The sequence below is a fragment of the Callorhinus ursinus genome, unplaced genomic scaffold (assembly GCF_003265705.2).
Source record: "Callorhinus ursinus isolate GAN/ISIS: 27379988/994484 unplaced genomic scaffold, GSC_fseal_2.0 scaffold25, whole genome shotgun sequence".
Lineage (NCBI taxonomy): Eukaryota > Metazoa > Chordata > Mammalia > Carnivora > Otariidae > Callorhinus > Callorhinus ursinus.
Genome location: NW_027397087.1, coordinates 18583102 through 18596444, shown reverse-complemented (window position 1 = coordinate 18596444; position 13343 = coordinate 18583102). Strand labels below are relative to the sequence as shown.

The window sequence follows — 13343 nt, the reverse complement described above, 5'->3', positions numbered from 1 at the left end:
GTTAGAAGTCTGTTTTTCAATTATAATTTTAAAATTTAAATAAATAATTCCTTGGGCTACTGAGACATTTTGCTTATATTCGTTTTCCCTTAAGTGTCGCCAAGCCAGAAGAACTAGGTCTGAGGTCTCGTTGTTGTGGAAGAATAGCCTTCCAATCATGGTGGAAGTGATGCTACTACCAGACTGCTGCTACAGTGATGATGGGCCCACCACAGAAGGAATTGATCTCCATGATCCTGCAATTAAGCAAGATGCATTATTATTAGAAAGATGGGTATTGGAGCCAGTTCCTCGACAGTGAGTTGTTGTACTGTTTGAAGTTGTTGGTAAATCAGGTTTTCCATTGCTTTCTATAAATTATTTTAGTAACATGTCATGTCTTTGAATTCTTCTATTTACTTCTATTTACTATTTACTTCTATTTACTATTTACTTTTACGCAGTAAAATTTAGACATTTAGTACTTAGGTGACTTGAAGTGATACTAGTAAATGCACTTCTATGCTCTTGAAAGCACAAATCCTGAATGTTTATTTTAGCTTCTATCTTTCTACAATTCAGTCATTTCATACTTACTGACATTTAAATGATACTTTTTACTTCCCTTAGGAGTGGAGATCGATTTATTGAAGAGAAGACTCTTCTATTGGCTGTCCGCTCATTTGTCTTTTTTTCTCAATTAAGTGCTTGGCTGAGTGTTTCTCATGGTGCTATTCCACGAAATATTCTTTACAGGTATGTCTAGGGCAAAATAAGAATAGTGTGCATTCAATTATATGGGTTAGCTATGGAATCATATTTTACCTTTTAAACAGTTAATTTCCTTCATTTCTAAATGTAAGTAGATAAAATTTACTGAAGTTTTTCTCAAAACAAGTTAGAGAAATTTAAATGGGAATCAGTATGAACTTTGCTTTTTGGGTTAAATCTGGCATAGAATAGTTTTCAGAGCATTTTTTTATCTTTCAAGAACCAACGATGGACTTAATGCTACCATTATAAATGTAGTAGAAAAACTTTCTGGGCTGCTGAATTTCCATAATGGTAGACTTACTTAATTTTATATCTTAAAAACTAAAAATTTACAGGATGCTGAACAGCTATCTAATTGTCTCTGTAGGCAGGTGGCCATGAGATAACTAGTATCTCATAATCACCTTGTACAACAGAATTAGCTGAATCCATTTATTTAGTAGTAAATACAAAGTCCGTTTTTTTCTGTTTTGACAAATAACTCTCACTTATAATATTCTTGAGCTTTAATGCTTAAGTAGTCTAGTGTTCTTAAAAAGATCATCCCTATTCTAAGCATAAACTATTATACTTCTTATATTGGTTTTATCAGAATGACATGCATGGTAAAGTAGCTGAAAGTAAAGCCTTTTTACTTCCCTTTAACAGTAATTAATGTAAACAAAGATAAGTATATGATGATTTGAAATTTTTCATAATATACAATAATGTTATAAGTTTTATAATCTGTTGAGTTCCTATTTTTCTGTATGATTCTAGAATCAGTGCTGCTGATGTAGACCTGCAGTGGAATTTTTCACAGACTCCGATTGAACATGTGTTTCCTGTTCCCAATGTTTCTCACAATGTGGCCTTGAAAGTCAGCGTTCAGTCCTTGCCCAGACAGTCTAATTACCCAGTGTTGACCTGTAGTATTCACACTAATATTGGCCTTTATGAGAAAAGAATTCAAGAACATGAACTTAAAGCCCATCAGCGCCGCAATTCTAATGAAGCGGAACAATGTAGTACAAATAGTTCACAGCGTCTGTGTAGCAAACAGTCTTGGACCATGGCACCTGAAAGCGTATTGCATCCAAAAAATGGCACAACTCCAGAATATACTGCAGCTGTCAAAAATGTCAAACTGTATCCAGGCACTGGCAGTAAATCTGACTGTGGAACGTGTCAAGCCAATATTCTGGGTTTCAGTGGTAGAGGAGATAAAAAGTCACATGAAACACCAGTCAGAACTTTAAAATCATTTTCAATGATTGATTCCAATGTCTCTAGCCACCAGAGTCCCTGGCAATCAGTTGGTGAGACTAATCCTTTAATAGGCTCTTTAATTCAGGAACGACAAGAAGTTATTGCAAGAATTGCTCAGCATTTGATTCATTGTGATCCAAGCACTTCGCATGTTTCTGGACATCCATTTAATATGCAGCAGTCTAGTTCGCTTAATTCAAAACTTTGCCGAGTTTCACAAGAAAATGAAAATGTGAGAAAATGTAAAGAAACATTCTCCATTTCTTTTGGTAGTCCAGAGTTTACCTCCTCAGAAGACACCAGTGAGGGAAAAATTCAAGTAAAACCAGAAACTCCTCGAAGTGCAACTGGCATTTCTGATAGTCTTTATTCTCGTCAGTCTGTTGGTGAGACTAATCCTCTGATAGGCTCTTTACTCCAGGAGCGGCAAGATGTTATCGCAAGGATTGCACAACACTTGGAGCATATTGATCCAACAGCATCACATATATCCCGGCAGTCATTCAACGTGCATGACTCCAATTCGGTTCCTTCTAAAGTGTTTAGGAGTTTGTATGAAGACAAAAATTTGTTGAAGAAAAACAAGGATGACACCTCCGTTTCCATTTCTAATACAAAATTTTCCTTATTAGAAGACAGCAGTGAAGGGGAAAACTTAATACTCAGTAATTCATTGAGTTCTTTTAAATGCAATAGCAAAGTCAAGTCCTCTTTGAAACCTCAAATAAGAAATTTGTATCAGGACAATCCTAGTGAAAGCATCCAGAATACATTTCAAGAGACACAGAACAAAGCTACTGGCTTTTTGACTCCCTCAAATATGTCTCACTGCAAAAAAAATAACTTAGATTTGACAGTTAGATTGGAAAATACACTTTCTGAGTGTCAATTTAAGGAGCAAGAAATTAGCAATGAAATCGATAAACAGTATTCAAATTCCAACAGTACCGACAAACAGATTTGCACAAATAAGTATAAGGAAAAAATAATAAAAAATGAAAATTGTAATCCAGTGTCTTTTAACAGTCATCAATTTGAGAATTCCAAGAAAAATGACTCAAAAATAAAAACTGTGTTGGAAATGTCTGGATATTTGAACAAACATGAAAACAAGTGCTCAAATAAAGACTCAAAAAGGCCCAAGACATGTGAGCAAAACACTCAACTTAATAGTATAGAAAATTATCTCAATGATAATGAAGTTTTCAAATGCAAAAAGCCAGACCAATTGAAAAATGAACAGGCTAAGAAAGAAGAGACAATTGAAAAATCGCAAAACTGTTCTCAGAGAAAGAATATCAGAAACTGTTTGTCTACATGTGAACGACTGAAAAGTACAGAGGTGTTGGTAGGTAACATCTAATATTTCAAATATATTTCTCAAACATTCATTATGGTTTGAATTTTGTTTACAGGAACTCTAGTTATAAAGGCCCAAGGTGCCCATTAATTATAGTACACAGTCTGTTACAGTAAACCTGCAGTAAAAGTAGTATTAACGTCCTTTCTAAATAACCCACTTAAGAGCAAATGTTAAATAAATTCTTCATGCCCACCCCCTTTTTTAGTTATTTCAATACTGTGGACAAGTGCTGGAGGGTAAATAGTCAGAAATGAAACTCAATCGCTTAATGGATTGTTTGTTAGCAGCTCTGACCTAATATTGTGTGCCCGTTGTGTCACACTACCACTCAGCTAAGGATTTTAGGAATATCTATAGTGAAATCACTAGGTTTTGGTCAGAATACGTGGGTTCCAGTCCTGACTTCACAATTTGGTCGTTAAGTCACACTGAATAAGTCACGTAACTTTTAAAACCCTCAGCCTCAGTCTCCTCAGAGAATGATCAGGCTCTTGTGCCTATCCCACTTGTGACAATCAAATAACAGCAATCAAATAACAGATTTTGAAATATTTCGTAAACCTTCCATGCACTATGTAAAGAAGATACTTCAATTATTTCCATTTTATTTGACTTTATACAAACCATTTTTTAAGTTTAGAAAATTATTTTTATACTTTAATTTCCCTTATTCTCCAAGTATTATCACAAATTTAAATCTCAATTATGGAATACTTCTTAACTACCTTGATCCAAATCTGAATGACCTTAATTCATCTTTATCACTAAGATTAGTTCTCTAACATAGGGACTTAATCAAATGGTAGTTTCTAATTTCCTAAAATTATAATTGTCACAAAACAATTAGCTTTTCATGATCCTTTCTGGTACCTAATAGAGTGGCTTAATTTGGCTGTAGTATTTTTCAAGGTACAAGATTTATTTTTTCATGTTCTTGTTTTAAATATAATCATACAGCATTTACTAAGTGCCCAGGCCTTTTTCTGAATATTTTACACATGTTGGCATACTTAATCCTTCCACTAAAATATGAAGTTAGGTGTTACTACTAATTCCAGTTTATAAATGAGAATCCTCAGCTTAGAGAGTTTAAGTATCTTGCCCCCAGGGTCACAAAGCTAGCAGATGGCAGAGCCAGGACCCAAATTAGTCTTTTCTGATTTTCATGTGTTACTATGAATTTCTGGTGTTCGGGTTTAAACTTGCCTAAATCTGAAGAATTAGCCTGTTTCCTGTATCACTTCAAAAACATGGTACTGTAACTGCATTATATATATATTTTTAATTCACATTTATTGTATTTCTATATCATGTTCCACCAGATTATATGCTCTGAGAATGTCTCTTAGTAGTAACATAGTTTTATATTTTAGAATATTCCACTTTTCCTACCTGTGAGTAGTTTTTGTTTTTTTTTTACAAATTAAAAATATCAAATGTTAGTTTACCATATTTTAGACTCTGAGTCTTTATAAATATGACCATATGTTGATTAGGCAATTAGATTTGGACCTAGTTTCTTTAGAATATTTGAGTTTATTCAGTATCCTAGAAAAAACTTAGACATTGTTTTCTGATTAAAGTAAGAGTGTGTGTGTGTACATTAGATCTATAGATCATCAACTTCACCACCAAGGATGTAATACCTCAGTACATATTAGGAATAAGAATAAAACCAAAAATTACTTAAATATTACCATAAAATCTAATTATTTTCCTAGCAGAAGACTATACCACTAAAACATTCAAGTGTCTGGCGGAAACATAATTTTCATTCCTTAGATGGAACTTCAACCAGAGCCTTTCATCCTCGAACTGGGTTGCCTCTTCTTTCAAGTCCTGTAAGGTTTTTTCCTCTTATTTCATATTTAAAGTTGGAAACGTCTAAAATGTTTACAAATCATTTTATCCAAATTGTAATTGAAAAGAATTTAAATACCTTTAACAGAAATTTCCAGTTACAAAGCATTTTATTTTTTGATATATTTAATAGTTATGTGTTAATATGGGGAAAGGCTAAAAGCATGAATAAAAATATAGGATTATAAAATTTCTCTGAAATTCTTTTGTCTAATATTTTAATTGTTACTAAATATAAAGAAAATATTTAGTGTCAAGTGGGTTTTTATAAATTTGTATCTTAGCACCAAAGCTGGTTGACACCACCAGCTTAGTGATTTGGGAATCAAATCTGTGGTTGTCTTTGACCTGGAAGCCTTGCCATATCTTATTTTGAGACATATAAATTTCCCCACTCTACATTTACAAATAGATTTGTAGATCTGAGTGCAATGGTTAAGAGTGTTGCTTTGGAGTCACACTGACTTCACCCTAGCTGTGTGACATTTGTGACATTAGTTCAGTAATCTGAGCCTCAGTTTCTTCATCATTAAAAAGGAGGTGGTACTCTTTTAGTGTTGTGAGGATGATTAGTATCATTCCTAACACATAGTAAGCAATCAGTAGTTAGTTGCTATACCTGCCATTTCAGTTAAACATGAGGCGGGTGATCAATATCATAGCAGAATAAAAACATGTATGTTTTGCTACTGACAGAAGATAATTTTTGTTGCTTTATCTGTGTTAAGCAAACTGAAAGGATACAGTATCTGGCCTATGTTCAAAAAATCATTGAATGAGAAATCTAGAATTTAAATTTATAATTTGGACCATAGATGTTTATTTTAGAGAAGTTAAATTCCAAACAATTTAAAATAACCCCAAATATATGACCTACCTATGGGGTACTTTTAAGAGGCCCGAGTGAGGGGCACCTGGGTGGCTCAGTTATTAAGCATCTGCCTTCGGGTCGGGTCATGATCCTGGGGTCCTGGGATCGAGCCCCACATCGGGCTCCCTGCTCTGTGGGAAGCCTGCTTCTCCCTCTCCCACTCCCCCTGCTTATGTTCCCTCTCTTGCTCTTGTCTCTCTCTGTCAAATAAATAAATAAATAAAATCTTTTAAAAATAAATAAATAAAAAAATAAAAGGCCCAAGTGATCAGGAAAAAAAATTGGTCAGCATCATAACAATATAAAAGGCAGTGTAGATTTCTGTTTAGTATGGTGGACTGAGTTGATAAAGGCAGACCCTTCCTCCTCAAACACAGGAATCCTGATAGAATATAACCTTTAATACAAAATAATACATAGTATAACCCTTAAATACATAATACAATGTAAGAGAAAGAAAGATAAATCTCCAAATTTGGGGCAAATTATGGCCATCTAGGATATCTGAACCTAATATAATGCTAGGGTTTAATGCCTCTGGTGGGACAGGTACAGACAAGAGGTCGAGATGCAAGAACATGTGTACTTCAAAAACAAATCGAAATTTTAAATATGAAAAATATTTTAATTGCTGTGTACACACACACGTGTTCATAAAGATACAGATGGATTAACAGTGGACTAGAATCAGTTGAATAGCAATTGAGTGAATGGAGAGACAGATATTAAGAAAGCACTTCAAATGAAGTACAGAAAGGAAGAGAGATGGTAAAATGTGAAAGAGCCACAGAGGATAAAATGAGATGTTCAGTGTAAGTCTAGTACAAATTCTGAAAAGTAGGACTAGATGGAACCACGAAAATGCAGTATCAGAAGAAATAAAGTAAAGAACTTTTCAGAATTAAAGACATAAGAGATTAGATAGAAAACTTCACATTAAGTTCTGACTACAAAAAATAGCATGGTACACTTGTAAACTCTCAAAAATATTGAGACTATTTAGACTTTCAGTATCATATTTAATAGGTATGGGGCACTTGGGTGGCTCAGTCATTAGGCGTCTGCCTTTGGCTCAGGTCATGATCCCAGGGTCCTGGGATCGAGCCCCACATCCAGCTCCCTGATTGGCGGGAAGCCTGCTTCTCCCTCTCCCACTCCCCCTGCTTGTGTTCCCTCTCTCGCTGTCTCTCTGTCAAATAAACAAGTAAAATCTTTAAAAAAAATATTTAATAGGTATAGATATTTAATAGTCTAGAAACAAGTCTTCCTAATTTGCATGTTATATGTGATTTTACCTTTATTTTACACCTGGCTCTTTCATTTTTAGGATATTTTTATCTTGCTGGTTTGATTGGTGTCTTAAATATAATGTGGTATACAATGGTGATTGAACATGCAGAGCAGTATTTTTCAATCCTGTTCTCTGTGAAGCTCCAGGGTTCTTGGAATCGTACAGTGGGGTGGGGATGGACTAAGGAGCTGCAGACCTGGCAGGACCCCAGGCTCCCATCACTATTTCTTTTTTGCTTCTTTTTATTTTAAAGCTATCAGTCTTTTATTACCCCTAGAAAATACTGAAGTACAGTTGACCCTTGAGCAACACTGGTTTGAACTGCCTGGGTCCACTTACATGTGGGTTGTTTTTTTTTTTGTTTTTTTGTTTTTTTGTTTTTTTGTTTTACTGGAAATGTATTTTCTCTTCCTTATGATTTTTTTTATTTTGAGATTTTATTTATTTTTCAACAGAGAGAGAGACAGCAAGAGAGGGAACACAAGCAGGGGGAGTGGGAGAGGGAGAAGCAGGCTTCCCGCTGAGCAGAGAGCCCGATGTGGGGCTCGATCCCAGGACCCTGGGATCATGACCTGAGCTGAAGGCAGATGCCCAACAACTGAGCCACCCAGCCGCCCCATCTTCCTTATGATTTTCTTAATAACATGTTCTTTAGCTTTACTTTAAGAATATAATACAGTATATAACACATATAACATACAAAATATGTGTTAATCAGCTATTTATGTTAATGGTAAGGCTTCCAGTCAATAGTAGGCTATTTGTAGTTAAGTTTTGGGGGAACCAAAACTTATATGTGAATTTTCAACTGCAGAGGGTTGGGTGGGTCAGTGCCCCATAATCCTTGTGTTGTTCAAGGGTCAACTATATATAATAAAGTAAAAAGGTAAAATCTTTTTATATATTAGGATTCCATGTAAGATTTGGTTTTAGAAAACAAATTCTGCTTCTTAAAAAGTCAAAACCTAGTAAAAGTGCTTTTATTAATTATCTGTTTTTTCCTACCAGTTAATAAAATGAGAACATAAGAACAGTATGTAATAAAGAGCATTATTGTAAGTAAGCTGTTTTGGGAGAAGTTTTATTATTTGCCGTATATGCTTAGCTTTCATTTGAAAAGTGTTCCATCAATTCAAGAAAAAAATTATAGTGTTTTTAAATATCACAAATGATTATTTTGATCTTAGGTTCCTCAAAGAAAGACACAATCAGGTTGCTTTGATTTGGATTCTTCATTACTCCATCTGAAAAGCTTATCATCTAGAAGGTATTTATTTTAAAATTCATTTGTGTATGTGAAATAATATTACACTAATTCCTAGTCTTGTGCAATAAATGTTTACTCTAAAAGTTACAATTTTAACAGGAGTATTATTTTCTAGTTGTTTATTTTAAATATTTCACACACAGTTATTAATGATGAAGAAAGGAGAAAGTAAGACAATGAGTAGCTTGAGTAGCTACTATATATTGGTCATCATAATAAACACATTGGTTTTAAACACTTAAGTAAGTTTGAATATTTCTGGTCATTCACCTCCTCCTTTGCCTTACACTTCTTTGCAAGAAAGCCTTAGAAATGTGTTCCATGTTGACAAGTAATACTTTCATTATTTTCTTTAGTCACATAATTTTGCCTTTGTATTCTCATTTTTAACTGAAAATTAAGACTGATAAGGCTGCATTACATATTTTTCATAGATGCCACTATGTGATATATTAGGTTCTATCTTGAAACTTTCTAGGATATTACTTTTATTTTTTTGTCAAATATTATAGCAAGGACCATAAAATCGAATCAGGATTTTAAACTAGATATTTCCTATCTTAAAATTTATTAGGATTAATTTTTTATCTTATAGTTTAAGTAAAATTAAAATGAATCAAATTCTCCTGATTTAATTTTGTACAAAAAGTAAATTAGAAAATATTGTGCTTAATGTGTTCATTTGCTGATTTTCTTTTTAATAGTCCTCGACCGTGTTTAAACATTGAAGATGATCCAGATATTCATGAAAGACCATTTCTGAGTTCTAGTGCTCCACCTATAACAAGTCTTAGTCTCTTAGGAAATTTTGAGGTAATATTTTTAAAAATTATAAGGGGTGCCCGGGTGGCTCAGTTGTTAAACATCTGCCTTCAGCTCAGGTCATGATCCCAGGATCCTGGGATCGAGCCCCACACCGGGCTCCCTGCTTGGTGGGGAGCCTGCTTCTCCCTCTCCCACTCCCCCTACTTGTGTTCCCTCTCTCGCTGTCTCTCTCTCTGTCAAATAAATAAAATCTTAAGAAAAAATTATTTTCAGAGCTGACATTTCTTAACCTAGATCTAGGGTGTTATTTATGTCATTTGTGAAAAGGAAATAAATAAATGGATTGTATTTTTCAAATCCTTGAAATCACTTTCTTTTTCTTTTTTCCTGAAATCACCATTTTCTTTTTTCCTTTTCCTCTTCCTTTTTGTAAGAAGTGAAGTTAGAGTTGTTGGTAGTGACATCCTAGAACTGGGTACTTTGTAGGGAAGATGGAGGACTTAGGTAAAGTGCAGTGAGGAGTCCATTAATCTAGCCAAAAAAGAGACTTAACTACACCTTACATGGTAGTACTGGCCCTGAGACCCAGGAGGGAGGAGGTGAGCTGATAGCAGCCCATTCATGATCAAGGAGGTTGATTTTCAAAATCAAATGGTTCTTTGAACTCTATTTGCAACTTTGTTATAAATCTAAATCTATTATAAAATAAGATTATTTTTTAAAAAATAAAATGGGTAAAGGTCTCCAGTAATGTGCTATTTTATTTAATAAGAATATTTCTGCCTGGGATCAAGTGTATTATGGGATTAGTTATCCTTAATTAGAAAACAACCTTGAACATTGAATCACTGTTTGTGCACCTGATAATATAATACTGTACGCCATCTACACATCAGTAAAAAAAGAAAAACAACCTTAAACATGAAAAACCTGTAAATGGGTTTTAAAAGTGATTTTAATTGGTGAGTTTTTTTATGGGAAAATAATTTAAAATTTGTAGTTTTAATTTAAATAGCTTCATTGGAATATGTTAACAGTATGCTGTCTTTAAAACCAAATTTTAATTTTTAGGCTATCTTTCAAAGTTTTAAAATGAAAAGACTTATGGTAAATTGATTTCTATGTTGCTTTCAAGGTATCATTTCAAAGATGCTGAACTCTCTATTCTCTGTCATTATTTTAAAATTGCATAAGGCCACTGTGAGTGTCAGATGTTCTGCAGCCTTTGTATTACAAGAAAATTTGTGAGGGGGATAAAAGCATGTGATATGTGAAAATCTTAGGAAAGGGAAGATGGTTAAATGATCAGTACACTGGAATGTATTTGTGCAGATATGCACACACTGTCACTTGACTTCGGTTTGAAAAATACAGAGAAGTTCTTCTAGGTCCTTTTTAATTTATAGCTGTCCTGGGTATCAAGAGTTTATTCCTTTTTATTGCCACGATATGGATATAGCACAATTTGTTTATTCATTCATCTGATTCTAGACCTTTGGGTTGTTTCCAGTTTGGGGCTATTACAAATGCAGCCGCTGTGAGGGGTGCCTGGGTGGCTCAGTTGGTTAAGCATCTGATTCTTTTTTCTTCTTTTTAAAGATTTTATTTATTTGTTTGACAGAGACACAGCGAGAGAGGAAGCACAAGCAGGGGGAGCAGGAGAGGGAGAAGCAGGCTCCGATGCGGGGCTCGATCCCAGGACCCTGGGATCATGACCTGAGCCGAAGGCAGACGCTTAACGACTGAACCACCCAGGCGCCCCTAATCATCTGATTCTTGATTTCAGCTCAGATCATGATCTCAGGGTCATGAGATTGAGCCCCGTATGGATCCTGCTTAAGATTCTCTCTCACCCTTTTCTGGGACGCCTGGGTGGCTCAGTCATTAAGCGTCTGCCTTCGGCTCAGGTCAGGATCCCAGCGTCCTGGGATCGAGCCCCACGTCGGGCTCCCTGCTCCGCGGGAAGGCTGCTTCTCCCTCTCCCACTCCCCCTGCTCGTGTTCCCTGTCTCGCTGTGTCTCTCTCTGTCAAAAAAATAAAATCTTTAAAAAAATAAAAAAAAAAAAAAAAAATAAAGATTTTTCCCCCGCCTTTCCCCTCTCCCCCCCCCCCCCCCCGCCCACTGGTGCACTCTCTCTCTAAAAAAATAAAATAAAATAAAGATTAAAAAATAAAGCTGCTGTGGATATCATGACCTGAGCTGAAGGCAGATGCTTAACCAACTGAGCCACCCGGGCGCCCCGATTATGTCCAATTTATTATTTTCTTTTATGGATCTTGATTTTGATGTTGTATCTGAAAAATCTTTTCCTAACCCAAGGCTTCTCAGCCTTGGCACTATTGATATGTGAACCAGATAATTCTTTGTTAGGAGATCTGTTTCATGCATTGTAGGATATTTAGCAGAATCTTTGGCCTCTAACCATTAGAGTCCGGTACCACTGTCTGTCCCTCCCTCCAGTTGTAGCAGTAAAAAAATTTCTCTAAACATTGATACATGTCCCTGGTTGAGAACTACTTGCCTAATCCAAAGTCGTGAAACTTTTTTTCTAGGCATTTTATTGTTTTAGCTCTTGCATTTAGTTCTGTGATACATTTTGAGTTAATATTTATATATGGTATGAAGTTTATAGTCAAGTGTTTCATTTTAATGAAATGAACATCCTATTAGAGTTAGCTTATCTATTTCTACAAAACAGAATACCGAGATTTTGTTTGGATTGCATTGATATAGATCAATATGTGGAAAATTGTTATCTTAAGAATATTAAATCTTTTTTTTTTAAGTAACCTCTACACCCAACGTGGGGCTCAAACTTACAATGCTGAGGTCAAGAGTCACATGTTCTACCAACTAAGCCAGCCAGGTGCCCTAGAACATTAATCTTTTGATATCTGAATATAGTATATCTCTGCATTCATTTAGTTGTTCTTTTATTTTTTTCATCGATGTTTTGTAGTTTTCAGCGTGCATATCTTAAACATTTTTGTAGATTTATATCTAATCTGTGTTTTCAGGTGATATTATAAATTGTACTTAAAAGGTTCATAATTTTCATGGTACCTGGATGGTGGCAGTCAGTTGATTGTCTAACTCTTGATTTCAGCTCGGGTTGTGGTCCGGAGGGTCGTGGGATTGAGGACCCATGTTGGGCTCCACACTCAGCACATAGCCTGCTTAAGATTCTCTTCTCCCCCTGACCTCCCCTTGGTGCATGCTCTCTTTCCCTGTCTCTAAAAAAAAAAAATTTTAGATGTTTTTAGGGGTGCCTGGGTGGCTCAGTCTTTAAGCATCTGCCTATGGTTCAGGTTATGATCCCAGGGTCCTGGAATCGAGTCCCACTTCCGGCTCCCTGCTCTGCGGGAAGCCTGCTTCTCCCTCTCCCACTCCCCCTGTTTGTGTTCCCTCTCTCAGTGTCTCTCTGTCTCTGTCTCTCTCTCTCTCCCTGTCAAATAAATAAGTAAAATCTTTAAAAAAAAAATGTAAAAAAAGGTTTTTAGTTTTCAGTCCTTCATTGCTGTATATTAAAATACAAGTGATTGTGTGTGAGTGTGTGTGTGTGTAATTGCCTATGACCTTGCTCACTTTCCTTATTATTGATTTTGTTGTTGTTCTTTGGGTTTTTTTTTACATAGACAGTCATATCTTCTACAAATTGGGTCAGTTTTATTTCTTACTTTAAAATCCATACCTTTATTTCCTTTTCTTGTTTTGCACTGAGGAGAGCCTAGCATGCATGCTAATATATTAAAGTCATAAAAAGCTGAATAACGTCAGAAACTAATATAGGTCATTGGCCTTATCCATAAGAATTTTTTATGTGTTTTCCTATGAAAATGTTATCCATCTTTAGATTTATTTTATTTAGGAAACATTCTTGAGTACCTACCATGTGTTATGCTGTATGCTAGGAATACAAAGCTA

General features: G+C 35.1%; 1 protein-coding gene across 7 annotated transcripts in view; it reads left to right on the top strand.

The window, feature by feature from the left end:
* ATOSA (atos homolog A) overlaps positions 1-13343 on the top strand; it is a 98169-nt gene that overhangs the window by 67539 nt on the left and 17287 nt on the right. For 6 of the 7 annotated variants that reach the window (XR_012373629.1, XM_073877024.1, XM_025884441.2 and 3 more), the window contains 6 exons: positions 95-297; positions 610-735; positions 1513-3349; positions 5086-5205; positions 8574-8653; positions 9358-9466. Coding sequence is in view for 6 of the 7 variants with exons in the window: in XM_073877024.1 (XP_073733125.1) it covers positions 95-297; positions 610-735; positions 1513-3349; positions 5086-5205; positions 8574-8653; positions 9358-9466 (2475 nt within the window). In the remaining variant the exon portion in view is untranslated. The remainder of the gene's footprint in view (positions 1-94; positions 298-609; positions 736-1512; positions 3350-5085; positions 5206-8573; positions 8654-9357; positions 9467-13343) is intronic. The other variant, XM_073877023.1, reaches the window with a different exon arrangement.